The 17,972-nt window shown below is 38.7% G+C and overlaps 1 protein-coding gene across 3 annotated transcripts in view; it reads left to right on the forward strand.

Moving 5' to 3' along the window:
- Positions 1-17,415, forward strand: part of rgs12b (regulator of G protein signaling 12b) — a 64,839-nt gene extending 47,424 nt beyond the window's left edge. For 2 of the 3 annotated variants that reach the window (XM_027145895.2, XM_027145896.2), the window contains exons 6-18: positions 3,798-3,967; positions 4,331-4,423; positions 4,682-4,825; positions 6,991-7,170; positions 8,282-8,426; positions 8,600-8,694; positions 10,066-10,260; positions 10,548-10,621; positions 10,835-10,961; positions 13,031-13,127; positions 13,550-13,617; positions 14,616-14,712; positions 15,021-17,415. In XM_027145895.2, the coding sequence (XP_027001696.2) occupies positions 3,798-3,967; positions 4,331-4,423; positions 4,682-4,825; positions 6,991-7,170; positions 8,282-8,426; positions 8,600-8,694; positions 10,066-10,260; positions 10,548-10,621; positions 10,835-10,961; positions 13,031-13,127; positions 13,550-13,617; positions 14,616-14,712; positions 15,021-15,574 (2,039 nt within the window). In that variant the 3' untranslated portion in view covers positions 15,575-17,415. The remainder of the gene's footprint in view (positions 1-3,797; positions 3,968-4,330; positions 4,424-4,681; positions 4,826-6,990; positions 7,171-8,281; positions 8,427-8,599; positions 8,695-10,065; positions 10,261-10,547; positions 10,622-10,834; positions 10,962-13,030; positions 13,128-13,549; positions 13,618-14,615; positions 14,713-15,020) is intronic. The other variant, XM_027145897.2, reaches the window with a different exon arrangement.
- Positions 17,416-17,972: the final 557 nt, after the last annotated feature.

Raw genomic sequence — 17,972 nt, forward strand, 5'->3', positions numbered from 1 at the left:
GAAACACACACGTCTTCAACTTTCTGTACTTACTGTATTTTGTCATATTTGTGACATAACATATCATTAACACTCATAACACACTCTGTCCTCTTAATAACAACAAAATATTCTGAATCATAAAAAGGAACATAGTCTATAGTCTTCTGCCTTTATCTATCTATCTATCTATCTATCTATCTATCTATCTATCTATCTATCTATCTATCTATCTATCTATCTATCTATCTATCTATCTATCTATTTATTTATTTATTTTAACTAGCATATAATGGAGCCAGAGGTTTTTAAAAAAAATCAGATGCTATAGTTTGACAAGTAAAAAAAAAAATTCCCATCCGGGTATAAAAAAAGATGGTTTGGATTTAAATTCTTACCATCAAATTAAACATAATCACTTCAAATCATTACCAGAAGGTTTGCAACCACTGCTAACCAATAGTATGAAAATGGTAGTTGCCTAGATGGGTAGGGATTGTGTGTGTGTGTGTGTGTGTGTGTGTGTGTGTGTGTGTGTGTGTGTGTGTGTGTGTGTGTGTGTGTGTGTGTTTGTACCAGTAAGCATGCACATGTGTGTGTGTCTAATCCAGTCAGTCTCAGCTCTGAGTAAAAAGTTATCCATGTAGTTTCTTGTTTTTGACATTGTGTAAGAGAAGAACGGCCAAAGGGAGAGACTTGCTGATTAGTTCAAGTCATATTCAAGTACATGTGCTTCTGGGTGCTGCTATAAATATATTTTGCTTCCTGAATAGTTCTTTATAATTGCTGGCACTGGTAAACACCAGTAGCTCTGGAATGATGATAATGAGCAAAATTGTGTAAAATGTGTTCTGTGATCTGCGGTAGACCGAGATTAACTTTCCTTACAAATAAAATCCACTCCAAGAAAATACACATTTTAAACGCTAAAAGATATCCGATGCTCTCGGGTTAGAATTGAGATATTTAGCGTTTTTTTTTTTTTTTTGGAATGGATGCAACAGGAGCAGGAGCTCGAAGGCTCAGATGTACACACTGCTTGTTTCCTCAAATCACTTTGCAATGCCAGGCTTTTGAACAGGACGAATCAGACCTGCTCTGCAGTTAAAGAGAAACAGAACGCTAATTACTGCCTGGTGAAATTCTCTCCGTATGAATGTTCAGCACATCGCCTGTTTCCAATCCTCTGTTTAGATGAACTTTGGATACATGGACTTAATGTTAAATCTTACTGAGAGACATGTACAGGTTCGTCAGGATCTAAACGGACAGATGAAAGAAATATACACGATAAAGTATGCACACCCTTTGGGGTCATCAGCATTTATGTATAAAATCTGGTTTGATCTTCAACTTACAGAAACCAACAAATACAACATTTTTAAAACAAATTATCACATTGTTCTGGTACGTATTAAATCTGTCATTCAAATATTCACAATATATGTTGGGCAAAAAAGGATGTGAAAAGCTAATTGAGTTTATAATTAAATTAAATTAAATACAAGTTTAAATTAGCAAACCTGGGGTTGAGTTAAATCTTTTTCTCAGAGCCCATAAAATGGAATTTGTGTGTTTTTGTTGTGTCCTTGTTCAGCATTGAATTTCTCTGTCATGTCCCACTCCACTGTGAATGTTAATATGAAATTCATATGAAATTAGACACTTGGTGGTTAATGAATTTATAGTTTTTTTTTTATAGTATTTCCATTTTTCCTCATGCCTTCTAGGATCAATATTTTCATAGAAAAGTTCCAAAAAAACAAAAAGGGTTCTGTTTTTCCCAACAAATGTTTAAATCTTTAAAGTAAATGGTGATATCATACCCATTTCTGGTCTATGAGGTGTCCCAAGTGCTTGTTTATAAGCATCTCACATTTGACAGAGATCTTTTTCCACTCGAATTTTAGAGGGATTGAGCACATTGTGTATTTGTCTAAAAGTGTCCTGACCCATTTTATATCAGACTTGCAGCAATAAAACAATGCATTTTGGCAAAATGTCTGATCAGTTGATTTCCATTGTGCTGGTAGAACAGACCATCGGTGTACTGGTAAAAAGGCTTAAAGAGACTAGATTGGATATGTTTCGTATCTTTTTTTTTTAAGTTTGATATTCATCTGTTCACTGTTAGACATATTGTTAGTAAACAGAGACGATGTAATACTCTGGCTACTCTCTGTAGAAGTGGCTGTCCAACCAAGATGACTCAAAGGGAAGAACCGCAGTGAGAATTGTCAGTGAGGTAAAAAAAAACAACATAGAGTGACAGTTAAAGTCTTGAAGAAATCATTGGAACTGCTTAACATTTCTATTCATGATATTCATGAGTCTGCTATATGGAAAACATTACACAGGCGTGGTATCCATGGCAGGACACTAAGAAGAAAGCCACTGCTCTCCAAAACAACATCGATGCATGCCTGAAGTTTGCCAGAGACCACCTTGACACGCTACTCGGAAAATATGTTGTGGACGAATGAAACTAAGGTTGAATTGTTTGGGTTGATTCTACGTGTTGTCATGTTGGTATGTGGTGCCCTTTAAACATCAGCCCAGTGATTAAGTACGGTGGAGAGAGCATCATGATCCAAGGCTCCTTTGCTGCTTCAGGACCTGGAAAACTTGCCAACATTGAGAAAAATTAATTCCTAAAGATATCCTGCAGGATAATTTCAGAGTGAAAGCAAGTATAAGTTGTGTGGTGCAGCAGGACAATTGTCCTAAATAAAGTCAATCCTCTAGAAAACACAATACAGATGCTGTAAACTGACCTCAAAAAAAGCAGTTCACAACAGACATTCTAAGAATATGCAGTGAAGCAGATCTGTGAGGAAAATTGAAGCAGTGAAGCAGATCTGTGAGGAAAACGGGCCAAAAATCCCCTTGAACGGGGACGGAGGAAACACTTGGTTGAGGTTATTGTTGTTGTGACAGGTTCGAACTGCCATTAAATCAGCGTTAACTTACTGTTTCTTCAGCACTATGAATGTTCATGGGACGGTGTGTTGTGTGTTGTTAGCTTAAGCACATTGCGTTTGTCCATACTTGTGACTTTGATGAAGATGAGATGATATTATATGACCAATTAACACAGAAGACCAGTTAATTCCAAAGGGTTCACAGTTTAGCTTGTTTGCTATTTGGAGGAACCGTATCATGATAAGAGATTTTTTTTTAATTTGACTCATTTTAATTATAATAATGATAGCAACAATATTGGACTGAGTATTGCTTGAAGCTCTCTGTGCCTCTGTGCCTGATGATGTACATTAGAAGATTTAAAAGGTGTAGATGATCTGTATTATTACAGCAGGAAATTATAATGCAAGTTTTTTTTTTCCCAGCCTTTTTGATGTGAGGCTGTTGAAGTCTTTAGTACGTTGGAATAGTTCATTTAACAAACATTTACAATGCAATCCTCATCCTGAAGTTCAGATTATTTACATACACAAATGACTGTCTACCTGCCTGGTACACTGTTGTCCAAACAAGCTTTATATTGTTTCCTTTCATTTGAATATTAGGATATGATTAGCTCGTATATTTTATGACACAATATGTGGTTCCACAGAACTGATCTTTTATCTCTCAGCTCACACAAAGTAACTAACAAAGTTTTGTTGGTATTCCATTGCCACTTGGACCACTGGTTCCTGGAAGCATCTGTAATAGTTTCATGCATCTGTTTGATAGTTTGAAGCATCTGTAATAGTTTGGAAAGTGCTAAATAAAAATGTTTTTAGAAGTGAATGCTTATTATACAGCTGTTATTAACATGCATCAGTGACAGTTACTGTGTGTGTGTGTGTGTGCAGAGCTGAACAGTGCAGATCTAAAGGGCTGTGGCAGTGACAACAGCCTGAACAGCAATGCCAGTCTACCCAGCGTGCAGTGCCACAGACGGCACCCGGAGCGGCGCGTTGCAGCATGGGCCGTCTGCTTCGAGCGTCTGCTGCAGGACCCTGTCGGCATCCGTTACTTCTCAGTACGTCTCAGTTTAAACAAAAATCAAACACATTTATCTCTCAATCTAAAATAACAGTCTTAAAGATTTTTTAACATCAGGGAACGGATGCCGGGTTTCTAATTTTAAACGCAGTCACGTTCTATGTATAGGGAGTAAAATAATAATTTTACATAGCTTCAATAGGGATTCAAGTAATAAGTATTGAGAATGCTAGCTCTGAGAGTCAGAAGTCATGACAGATAATTGGGGATTTTTTGTTTAAATATAACTCTCCCTGCTCTAAACATGCCATTAGTGCTCGCCTAAAGAAGAACGCAGCTGGCCTAATGTCTCTCTGCTGGCTGCATGATTAAAGGGAGTGTTGTTTTTCTGACTCTGCAGGAGTTTCTGAAGAAGGAGTTCAGTGAGGAGAATATCCTGTTCTGGCAAGCATGTGAAATTTTCAGCCATGTTCCAGAAACGGACAAGAAGCAGGTACGCAGCTTTCCAGTTTTTCCTCCACCTGAAGCAAAGCTAAACATTGCAGCCCTTCATTCCTGCTGCTGTAAAACTCCCACACAAAGCACTCAACTGAGGCTTAATTCACTGACAGAACATTCTGCAGATAACAAGCTCCTGCTCCATTCATGTACAATAATGTTGTTTTTCCTCTTTCCGGTTTCATTAATGCTAAGTAAATCCTCCTGCAAATGATTATCAGCTTTTAATAACGCCACAACCTTTGAACTTTAGTTATCCCAGAAGGCGAGAGAGATCTACAACAGCTTCCTGTCCAGTAAGGCCACCACACCAGTCAATATCGACAGTCAGGCGCAGCTGGCCGACGACATCCTCAATGCTCCACGGCCTAACATGTTCAAGGAGCAGCAGCTGCAAGTACGAGTCACCACACACACACACACACACACACACACACACACACACACACACACACACACACACACACACACACACACACACACACACACACACATATATACACACACACCGTGCATGACATACGCCAAATAAATATCTGGACCAATGGGATGTCTGGAACAGAGCTCTCAATATAAATGAGATGTAATTAGAGCTCATTAAATATTGATTTAGCCTGTGGTTGTGTCAGCTTCAGTCCAAAAACTTTCACAGCAAGGTTTTGTCAATTCATTTTGTTGATTGCTACAAACCTACAGCAACAAGCTGTATTTCAGTCCATACTCCCAATCTAAGGTTTATAATTACATGCTTGTTTTAATACTCAAAAATCCACACAAAGCTCATGTTTTTTATACATATTTTCATATATTTCTACATATATTTTCATATATTTTATATAGTTTATACTTTTTATTTATCTACCTCCTTTTGGTTTTATTTTTATCCTTAATTCCATTCCTTTTTGTGTTTGAATACCGGACAGACGTATAAAGCATTTCACCGCATGCCTTACTCTGTATGTATGTGTATGTGACAAAGGAAATTTTAATTGTTTTGTTTTGATGTTATCATAAAACTGTTAGAAATTCTCTTTTTTTATATTGTTTATTATAGTGCAGGGATCTTAAAAGAAAATAATCAATGGCACGGTGGTCTGATGCAAATCGTCCCTGCTCCAGCCTGGGAGTTTACTATATATTTTGTTTCCAAAACAGCACATTTCTAAGCTTAATTCATTTACACCAGAGCACTTTTACACTTTTACTTATAAATAATGACCATTCTTTTTAACAGTAAAGTTGGAGGGCATCAAGATAACAAATAGTTCCTGATATTCCTCACTGGCCTTGATTTTAAAAAAAGATCTTAATATTAATCATACACAGAAAAATGCAGTTCATCATGTTACAGAGAAACTCTAAAGCCCTTTGTCCTGTGAAGGGAAACATGAAGTTACAGGTTAAACTCTGACTCTTTCAAATATGCCAAATAATCAGAAAATGCCACCATACACTTTATTTATTTATTTATTTATTTATTTATTTATTTATTTATTTATTTATTTATTTTCAAATATTTTTAAAAATTTCATTTTTATTTAGAAATATTTTTATCAATTATTAATATTTTTTTTAAATATTTTTAAATTAAATGTTTATTAATTTATGTGAGTGGTTACTATGCAAATGGCAGAATATTAACCTTCCTATTCTCCTCAGGCTGGAAAGTTTAATTAAAGTTTAATATGTCAAGAAAAATTAATATTGAGTGAAAAACACTCAAATTTGAGAATCAGCAGCACTGTGTAAGATCTAGGTATGAATTTAATGCAAACATAGTAGTGTTTATGGCTTTAGCAGGTGTGTAGGGATTTGACTGGGGCTGCCCCTGCATTGGTGTGAAAACCCTCAGTGTGGTTTCAGCACAACTGTTAACCTCTTAGTCTGTGCAGATATATCTACACAATTAGAAATCTTTAACTTACCTATTAGTTGCACAATAGTTGCTGAATAATGTGTTATATTGAATAAGGGACGAATGAGCAGGACCTATGTGTTTGGGATTAAAGGGAACAGTTGTGGTGTTGACAGCAGTCTTGTGTAAGAGACGTGTGTTAGCATTATGAAAGCCACATATGGAGATACAGCCTGCTGCTTTTCTTCTTGCGGTTAGAGGAAGATGTTCCCTCTGACCCTGCTATCACAAGGTCATGTAAATGGTCTTCCGTGTGCCAGAGCCCTGTAGTCTACACACCGAGCACATGATGGAACGGAGTAAGGCTTCTGTAAGCCCAGGGGTGAGACCCCGGCATGCAGCGCTGCAAACTTAATCACGATTCTCTGCTGTCCTCGCCTCACTGAGATTCTGCTCTGAATGTGAGATCTGTTCTGTCCTAAAAAGGAGCCTCTTATCACTGTGCAGAATACGTGCATTCAGAGACAGAGTGTCGGCCATCACCGTCTCCGTGCTGAGGTCTCATATTCAGATCGGGACGCAATTATGGAAATAGATAAAGACTCAAGCAGCAAAATTTAAAGCCTTCAGCTGTTAGTTTCATTGTCTTAGGTATGTCACTTTTACCTATTCTGACTGTCTCTATCTTTCTGTTTGTAAATCTGCAGATCTTTAATCTGATGAAGTTTGACAGTTACACACGCTTCCTGAAGTCCTTCCTGTATCAGGAGTGTATGTTGGCTGAGGTGGAGGGCCGTCCTCTACCGGACCCACACCACATCCCCAGCAGTCCCACGTCCAAACATAGCACCGGCTCAGAGCGCTCCAACCTCTCCACACCTAAGAAGGTACACACACACACACACACACACACACACACACACACACACACACACACACACACACACACACACACACACACACACACACACACACACACACACACACACAGTCTTGCTGTCCTTATATGGACCATTCAGCTAATTAATGCAATGCTACACCTAACCCTAACCTTAGTCTCCAGAAAGACAAACATTAAGGCTTTTTTTTGTTTTAGTCGTGCAATTTTGTTCAATATTTTTAACAAAATTGCACTACAAGGCTGAATTTTCAGTACAAGGCTGAATGTTTTTCTGTCTTATCAACCACATGAGAAAGTCATGACAATGAGAATGACAATTTATATCTAGTTATATCATTAAATTGATCACTTGCTTTACAGATGTTCCACAATTATTTTAAAAATGTAATGGTTGATAAAAAAACACTAAGGGATGTGCTGTTATTTGAAAAATATCCATCAGGGTTGGTTTCCTGTCTGGCTGAAACACTCCACTGCATGTTGTTGACTGTTTTCTTTAACAGTACATGTTGTGTTTTATTACTTGCATATAAACTGTCATGAAAGACACTAGATCTCAGGTAAGTCCAGATTAGTCTAAAAGAGACTATGAATCCCACTAAACATCAGTGTCTATGTAAAGAGTGCAGTGAGGGTATTTTTTGTCTATATGGTGTTGTGTGTTCAAAGTTCACGTTCACAACTGGAGGTTCATCAGGAGCTGTTTTGCAAATCACAACAATAAAACCACAAATGAGACCCCAACTTACCACAGCATGCAAAATATAAAACATTTCATGTTTCAGTGCCACATCACATGTATTGTTTTCTCTCTACACTAACACGAGGATTTCGGAAATGACCCGATGAGTTGAATCAGATGTGTTGAAAGAATCATGGTAATGAGAGCCACTGTTATCGGTTTGATCAAATCAGGAACTGGTGTAGAGTGTTGGCCTGAGAAGACTTTCTCCATCTCTGCCTTACATCTCATCATTTCAGAGCTGACAGTGTGTTTATATATAAAAAAAAGAAACACATCTGGGAAGTGAATCTCACCCAGTTATCACATACTCTGAATTGTGAGTTGTGATTAAAATGATTCATTGTGTTTGCAGGAGGAGAAGAAGAGCAAATCCGTGAAGGTGCTCAACGAGGAGGGTAAAGATGAACACGGTGAAAAAAAAAAAGGAAGTTTATTTCCCTGGCCCAGGAACCGAAGTTTTGGGAAAGGACACAAAAAGAAGGATCTTGGAGATTACAGTGAGTTTAAACTGATGAACATTGTATTTCCATTGTGTTCTTTAGACATTTTTGATAAATCGTGTGTTCACTTTCTACATTTTCTAGTGTGATTTTGACTGACCCCATACGATTTAGAAATGTGCATGAATGAATGCGCCTGTGTGATTAGTGTGTCCTTGTTTTTGCCTTAGGCTTTTCAGGAAATGATGGGCGCAGAGAGTCACAGGGTTCTTTATCTTCTGGCGCGAGTCTGGAGCTCGGCACTTCAGCCCCGGGCAAGAATGAGGTGAGGAACCATTAGCTGAAATTCTAACTACACATCCACCTTCTGGCAAATAAACCACATTACCCTTGTTTAGTGTACGCTTTGAAGTTACAAACGCCTTTAACCGTAAACTGTAACTCATTGGTCAACAAAGCATTAAAATTTTGTTGCCAGGACTCTCTGGAAGTGTATCATGTGGAAAAATGATCACCATCTGTCCACATGATAGTTAGGCAGTTAGTGTTTTGATTATGATGGTGCGATGAGATCTTGTGACTGTAAAGGCGATAGTTTCCGATTTGTGAGATCTTCATCCTTATGAAAGTACCTATCAGGATAGAAAGGTTTCATCGTGAAATAAAAGTAATCAGACAAGAAGTTCGTATTGATTTGCAGTGACTCGTCTCTCTAAGTTGACTTAAACTCACACTATGCTATTGTGCTAATGGACTGTCTAAACTAAAACTTCTGATCACTTGTACATTTGCCCCAATCACACAATTCGTTATTGCACTAATGGACTGTTACATAAAATCATGCTCATTTGTACACTTGCTCTCCTTATTTGCACTGCTGCCCACCATTGCCTTACCATTGTATACACACACCTCATTTCTGTTCATAATAACAGCATTATATTGTATTATGACCGTAGTACATATCCTCCTGTATATTTCGGTTTATCGCAATAACAATATATTTTGTTTATAGCACATACCCTCTGTAAATTTTAGTTTATAGTAATAGACATCTGTATATTATGTTCATAGCACATAAACAGTATATTCATAGAATATATATTTACATATTTATATTCATCTGTACATTATATTCATCTGTACATTATATTCATATTACATATATATTCATTTGTATATTATATTCATAGAACATACATATCTGTAAATTACTGTTTATAGTAATAGCCATATATTTTATTACAGCACATATCCTTCTGTAAATCTGTATATTGTTCATAGTATGAACACAACTGTAAATCACTCCATATTATCACTTACTTAACTTATTTAAATCTTGTACAAACTGTATATCCTGCACTTGCTACTATTGCACTCTGGTTAGACCTAAACTGCATTTCGTTGCCTTGTACTTGTACATGTGTAATCACAATAAAGTTGAATCTAATCTAAATCTAATCTAAACTATGCCCGGAAAATTATTATTATTATTATTATGCCCCAAGAGCATAACAGAATGACCATTTTTTTTCTTTAATGTGTCGCTCATCTGTGTGTCCTTTCAGTTCCAGTGTTGAGGCAGGCCACTTTTGTAGTATTTAGAAATCCACTGAAAGCTTAAAGATTTTTTTCTAACATGCGTCGGAACTAATTCTGTTGATCCTCTGTCTCTCTCTTCCTGTCTGTCTCCTAGGGAGAGGCGTCACGTAACTCCATGTCGTTATCGGAGCGTGCTGTGCGTTACTGTAACATTAACCTGCCAGACGGGTCCTGTTGCTCAGTACCTATAAGACCCGGCGTGTCCATCCGTGAGGTTTTGCTGGGCCTGTGTGAGAAACTCTGCATCAACCTGGCAGCTGTGGACCTTTTCCTGGTGGGAGGAGAGAAGGTAACTCCTGGTAACAGGCTATTATTATGTTAGATAGTAATGCAAATGAAAGCATTCAAATGTTCAGTGTTTACTGCACTGCTGGTAGCCAGGCCTCTAAAAATTTGTGTAATTAATAGAGAGAACATAGCTAGTTACCCATATTTACTTCTGCAAATGAATATTTTCTTTGTTTTGTACTAAACTGTAGATGTTGTGAGTGTCTGCTTGTGTTTGTGTGATTGTGAGTGATATCCAATCCTCTGCTGTTGTGTTGTATAATAATGGTGTGTATTGTATGTGTCAAGCCTTTAGTATTAGACCAGGACTGCATGACGCTGTGTTCCAGAGACCTGCGACTAGAAAAACGTACATTATTCAGGTACAAACAGCACACCTGCTTCACCTGTCTACTCAACCATTTAGTCATGCATTCAACACTTTTATGTACAACCTAAGCTTTCATTTTATTATTTATTTACTAGTTTAGCAACGTAAAAATGCATGGTTTAGTTTTTGGAAAGTTTGAACTATGTCATATTTGTCTGGTTACTCATGCGTAGTAAATAATCAGGGTATTTCCCTGCTCTCTCAGGCTAGATCTGGTGCCCATAAACCGCTCTGTAGGGCTGAAAGCTAAACCCACCAAGCCTGTGACTGAGGTGCTGAGGCCAGTCGTGGCTAAATATGGCCTGCACTTAGGAGACCTGGTAGCCAGGATTGTAAGTATCACATTCACTGATCTGCTCCGAGCACAGACGTAAACATCTCGACTTGAGTCGTTCAGAATGTTTCTTCTTGTTTGCTTAATATAACCATGACACACAAATGCTGGTGCTTTTCTTTAGTGTGTATGGCAGAACTATTGTTTTACAGTAACAATGTCTAAATTAGCAAGATCACGGTGCTCTAATTGGATATTTAAAAACATTTTGGCAAACTTTTTGTCCTCAAAAATAATCAATATTCTTGGCAAATCTGTTTAGCTAGTAGCTATAGAGCGCTGCAACAGAAACAGTTTGACGCTGTAAACCAACAAGAGTTTGAATCCTATACAAGGTGGAGTGGGACTTTTGGCATGCTCTCTCTCTTCCCTGTCAATCATGGTGAATCTAGCCAGTCCTGAGCATCTATGAGCACCTGTATGTGGATGAGGGCAGATGACATTTATTTTGCCACAGTGTAGTGGGTCACAGTAGGAGAAGCATTTTGAAAAGATGCAGTTGGATGGTTTCATGTCTCATGGAGGAAATGTGTTAACTTTCACCTTCTGAAGTTAATAGATGTGTTATATAAGGGGCAGTGGTGGCTCAAGTGGTTAAGACTCTGGGTTTTTGACCGGAGGTTCGGGGTTTAATCCCCAGCACTCCCAAGCTGCCACTGTTGGGCCCTTGAGCAAGGCCCTCAACCCTCCTTGCTCCAGGGGCGTTGTTTCATAGCTGCCCCTGCACTCTGACCCCAACCTCCTCAGTTGGGATATGTGAAGAAAAGAATTCCACTGTGCTGTAATGTATATGTGGTGATAATAAAGGCTTCTTCTAAAACAAATATGAGGGAGAGCTGGTTGATGAGTAGATTGGATTTTTATTATTTTTTAAATGTATTTTGTTAAATATTTATAGCTAGATATCTGTCTTCAATTCCCTTCGTCTGGTTTTTCAGCTATCCATTCATTACACTGCGGTTGATTAAGATCTACTGGCTAAAACTAGTGCAAGAGAGAAAATGCACTCCAGAAAAATGACAAGGGAATCAGATTTATCTAGTATTAAATATATGATTATTACCTCCTTCTAGACAGACGTAAGCTTGAACTAGTCGTGTCCTTTTGGCAGATCTAATGTTAAACATTTATTTCTAGAAGGAAGTAAAATGATCTGCCAGTGGAGTAAGATCTTTTGAAGCTGGAAATTAGTAGAATAATCTAATAATTTTTACTTGAATGATATTTTTGATTTGCTTTATTATAATCCAATAATAAGACATTTTAGATCAATTGAGGGAATCAGTCAAAAGACTACATTAGCAGAGCTTGGTATTGAGAACCCCTCATGTAGGCTCAACATGCCCCTATCTTTAGTGGGATTTTTGTGAACTTGTTTAATATGAATTTTATTAATTGAAAGAGTTAAAAAAAGACTAAATATTGCAATTTTTTGTATCAGCTGAGATAATGAAGTGATAGAAACAGATGAAACTAAAATAAAATCACTAAATGATATTAGACAGTGTGCTAAAGTTTCCACCTGATTGCTGATACCTTCCTGAATATTCACTTAAGAGTAGCGTTTACTGGACCTTTGGGACATTTATATGCTAACCTACTGCTAATTTATAAATATTAAATATTAATAATAGTCCTATATTATATGGATCATTTTAGAAATGTCAGTAGTATAGAGATAATGGTTTTATTATTGTGTGAATCTTGTTTTACCTTCTGTCCAGTTAACACTGTAGTGAGTCTGGCTTCTGTCCATAATCACTTTGTCCATAAGACATTTTACACACTGATTGTACCTGCATCAAACGTCATCTGTGTTCTCAGATGTTTTGAAGGACATTACCATGTGGTGATTAATCCAGACAGGAGGATGAACATTTAAAAGTTTGAATGACATGCTTTCATGAAAACACAGTGTCCTTGCATTTTTGTGTTGAGCCAGTGTGGATTGTGCTGGTTAATAATCTTTGTGTGTGTGTGTGTGTGTGTGTGTGTGTGTGTGTGTGTGTGTGTGTGTGTGTGTGTGTGTGTGTGTGTGTGTGTGTGTGTGTGCGTGTGCGTGTACAGAGTGGGGAGAAGGAGCCACTTGATCTAGGCCTGCCTATTTCCAACCTGGATGGACTCAGAGTGGTGCTGGAGGTAGCTGAACATGGTGCAGCAAAAGGCAAGACACATAATCCAAGGAAACCTAAATTTCTAAATTTCGCTAAAAATCGAACAATCGAATAACGATTGTTTATATAAAAATAACAAAATACAGTATTTATATAATCAATATATCGGCTAATCAACAATGGGGACATGTTGTGATGTGACAGAGACTCTTCCAAAGTTGATTTACCGTACAAGACGCTGTGAATAAACTGTTACTATAGAAACGGGAACGTATTAGAATGAGCACATTAATATCAACCATAATATCTGAGCCAGGGTACAGGATTCTTTGTAAATCATTTGTTTGGTCAGGATAAGGCAGTTTATCGTCTTGGAATCCTTTCTAAATTTGTTGGCTTATCAATTTCAACTTTGTAAACACAGAGCACGGTATCTGATCTCATTCTTCCTTGTTCTGCTCCTCCCCTACAGACAAACAGAAACTGACCTTGACTAAAAGCCATGGCCCGCCGCTGTCCACACGAAGCCAGTCTGCTTCAGTAAGCACGCTATACGTCTCTGAATCACTGTGTATACAAACACACTTTCCTGTTGCACTGTCTCTTTGTCTCTTTGGCCTGTGTGGTGGTGGAATGTGTGCATGGCTGGTCGCGCCACCGCTTCTCTGTCTTCCTAATGTGTATTTCAAGGCCTTTCTGGATCTGTGGATGATCTAACCATACTCTTCCTCCAGCAGTCCTACAGCTCATTTCAACTCTCTGCCCACACTTGAGAGAACAAGGCTTATTTAAGGCTAATCCATGGGCTCCATGGGATTACGACGTGACAGGAGCGTAGGGAATTGGATGAAGTTACAAAGTGTCACTTTCTGAATTTTGTAGTCTGCTACATTGGTGGTGGTGGTGGTGGTGATAATGTGCTGTGCTTTGGTGGAGTGGAACTGAATTTATGTAGTGACTGTAGTATCAGCAGTGTTTCTGTGTATGTGTGGATGCAAGCTCAGGAAATAGTCCACAGCCCCCTTATGAATTAGATCTCATCCATTCTTAAAGGAGAATCCCCACAGGGCATTTTTCCACTGCTTGTTAAAAAACAAGAACTGTCCCAAACAAAAACCACTGGGACTTGGGGTAGTTTATTCCCCAACCGCTAGAGAGATGCCTTGAAGATACAAGTGATTATTACGGGTCACTCTGTTTGCGTTGGTACCAGAAATGTTACATGCTTAAACATTTGTCTGAGAAAACCAAAGGCAAACTTATAAAGAAGACCAGGCTAGAGTTTGTCTGGGCAACAGACTGTTCGGGTGGCCTTACTCCCAGGTAACATTAGATCCCACCGGTGCAAATTTGACCAGGTACCTAAAACCATGCAACTTTGGCACAAAATCAGTTGTGAATTAACAAAGAAAATGGCACAGTTCCATTTTTCTGCTGCCAAAAATTCTAGTACATTGTGCAGTGGAAAAAGACCCTAGGCAACTTCAGCCCTCTTGCACCCATCCCTAACGTGCCCCGTTCTCATTGTGACCACCCAGGCGGAGGACAGATCATCAGGAAAAGCTACGACTGTCAAAACCAGGGCCCAGATGGAAAAGCGAAAACAGAAAAAGCTTAATATAGATGAAGCTGAAGGTAAAGATTCTTGCCCTCTGTCTAACCATCCTTCCTTCTCTTTATACCAAATTGTCATTTAAATTAACTTTAAGTTGCTTGGCTACTCTTGATTAACCCGTCTTAGTTGGCTGACCCAGCTAATGCTAGAATACCACAGCAAAAATGGTACTAATGTTCTTTCACAGAATGCTCTCTCTCTCTCTCTCTCTCTCTCTCTCTCTCTCTCTCTCTTGCTCTTGAGCACAGCTTTTCTCGAACATGTATTGGTGTCACTTGTTTTCTGGATTGTTTTCCTTGATTTGAACTGCTGTATGTTTTCTAACTAGAATTCTTCGAGCTCATATCCAAAGCACAGAGCAACCGAGCTGACGACCAGCGGGGTCTGCTGAACAAATCTGACCTAGTCTTACCTGACTTCCTGCGCCTTGATCCTGACACGAGTCCTGGAGACGTCCCCATCAGCTCCAACCCTAATCCCTGCAAGCCCCGTCCACGTTCCAAAGAGAACGGCTCTGCCCTCAGCGCCAGCCACCAGACACAGAGCTTGGATTCGGGCGTGGAAGGGACAGGTGGCCGGAGATCCTTCATGCCACTCCATAGGAACCCCGCTCCCCGTAAACAGGCGACATTTGGCCCCACTCTCTCACCCATCTCACATAGTCATGGCAATTGGAAGCGAGACAGTGGGGCCGAGGCACTGGAGGAGGAGGAGCATGGTACGGACCTGACACTGGTGGGTGAAGGTGATATCGCCATCCCTAACAGCTTGCTCCTCCCTCCATCCCCTTTGCCCTTCCCTCGCTCCCCAGAACGGCCCCGCCTCCACAGAGAGGACGCTTATCAGGACAGCTGGGCCCAGCCAGGTACCTCTCCTGTGTGACCTGTGCTTTCCCTCTCACGCACTCCCTTTTCACTGTTCTTCCTGAAGATCTGCTGTGTGTTTTATCGAGTGCTGTGGACTTGCTGTCGTTCTTCTCTTTGCCAAACCTCGTCAAAGCCGTGACTCTCCCCTGTAAATACGTTGCCTTCTAAGAGCACTTTACTGAACTATTGGAAAAGAGAAAAATATACAGATGCTAACTAACAAGCTTTCTTTTCTAGAAAGGTTTTTTTTTTTTTTACATCCAATATCATTTCATGACACACCAACAAATGACAGTACAAACGACAATACACAGAGTGATTGTCAGTGAGTGGTTAACTACAACCATCATGTTCTCTCTGGGAGTACACATGCCCTCTCAATGCCACAAGATTTAGAATTAGCATACATAAACATGAAGTGGTGTGAAAAGCATCAACCATTGCACCACATCCCGATTGACCAACATGCAATACAGATTTACAGTCATGAGACATAACACCATATTTGTTCTGAGTGATTTTTTTCATGAATGAAGTTCAATGCAAGCTCTGACTCATATCCTTATAGTATCTCAACAGCATCTCTGCTTATTGTTTAGTTCTCAACATCTTAAAACATATTTTTCAATAAGTACGGTGAATCTAAAAGGACATGTTTGAGATCTAGGAATCTTGGGAGTGTAACTACTGGAAACTGTATATAAGCCATGCTGAGAAATTAGTACAAATTGACACCCATGATACCATGCTGGCTTCCTGCCTAATGTCATGACAGGTTTAAACATGTGCAGAATCAGTGACAAATTCTGTCTTCATGAGTCATCATGAAGCTGTTTTATCATGAATGTAAATTCCTGACCAAAAGTCTGCATTAGAGTTATAACAATAGGGAGTCTCAGAATCAAGTTTAGTCACCAAATTCCTGACTTAATGACTTTAATGTTTCACCATAACAAAGAAAACAACTGTTTTAGAGCTTAATACTTCGTAACTCCTTACTTTTCTCAATACAGTCTAGTTTAACTAGCCAACCTGTACTATATTGACATCTTTTCCCAATGGTGGTACAATGCATTAGAAAGATACTGTCAATATTTGTATGAACGAGCATCGCAGAAACATCGCCTAAACATGAAATATGAACATCGAGGTACAATTTATAACTACTGTTCCACTTTGCCTCCCTGATGATCACATAGCTGACTGCAATTTCCAAACAAGAAGAAACTTGTTCATGTCATAGTCATTACTCATCCTGCAGATCGACATGAGCCTTCAGCTCAGTGTGAAACGTAACCAATAGCGTTAGTCGTTAGGAATCTGTTCATGTGATAAAATCATGTTTGTCGCACCTTTAAGAGGTGAGATATGACCAAATATATTTCCTAAATCTTAGACAGACAGACAGACACACACACACACACAGAGACAGTGTTGTGAAAATCTGAATATTCCATTGAATTCTTAATGCTTTCGAGATCTTAGATTTCCAGTGTGCCATTTCTTTACACTCATCCAGAAATCCGTTGTTTTTTTCCAAAAAGCAATTCAACAATGTTTACACAGTTAACATCCACTCTCTTCTCTTGCATATAGTATTATGTAATATAATCCCTACAACCTTAATTTATCCAGTTTGTGTGCAAAGTATGTTTTACTAAATGACAAAGAAATACTAACTGTGTACAGGTTTTTGCTTGTATTCGAGAAACCAGCGTTGTTGAATTGTCTGCTATTTTGCTGTAGACGCTGAGATCCCATCACATTTTCTGTAGCAGTTTTGTTGAGATGACGATCCATTCCATATCTCTACATTTCTGTATATACAGTGAAATAAATGTTAGAGCGACATCTTTAGCTCTAATATTCTGTGTGTCCTTTTTTCTGGCCTGTGTCTTCTTTCTATGGATGTTTTTTCTTTTTACAGATATTTATTGTACATTGTTTACATTTACTTCATTTGACAGATGTACTTATATAGAGCAATTAAGGGTTAAGGGCCATGCTCAGGGGCCCAGCAGTTTCAGCTTGGTGGACCTGGGATTTACAACCTTCTGATCATGAGGCCAATGCCTTAAGCACTGAGCTACCACTTCCCTTGTTCCCACCCCAAAGGTGATCGGTTTCCAATGAGAAATTTATGTAGTACAATAAAAAAAAAGCCAGACATCATATTTGTTGAACTAATAAAGTATGGGGTGCTGGATCTTTTTTTTTTTTTTTTTTACAGAAACTTGCAGAAAACTATACAGTGAAATATAAAATCTACATAGCGCAGTGAACAGTGTTGATTAAATCATCTAACTGAGAGCTTTACTTTAACCTCTCTCCTAATAACCCATGTACTAAAGTTCTTCATAGCTTTATATTCATCATTCCTTTTGTTCCTTTTCCTGCTAGTCCCCCCCCCCCCC

The sequence above is a fragment of the Tachysurus fulvidraco genome, chromosome 4 (genome assembly GCF_022655615.1).
Source record: "Tachysurus fulvidraco isolate hzauxx_2018 chromosome 4, HZAU_PFXX_2.0, whole genome shotgun sequence".
NCBI classification, from domain to species: domain Eukaryota; kingdom Metazoa; phylum Chordata; class Actinopteri; order Siluriformes; family Bagridae; genus Tachysurus; species Tachysurus fulvidraco.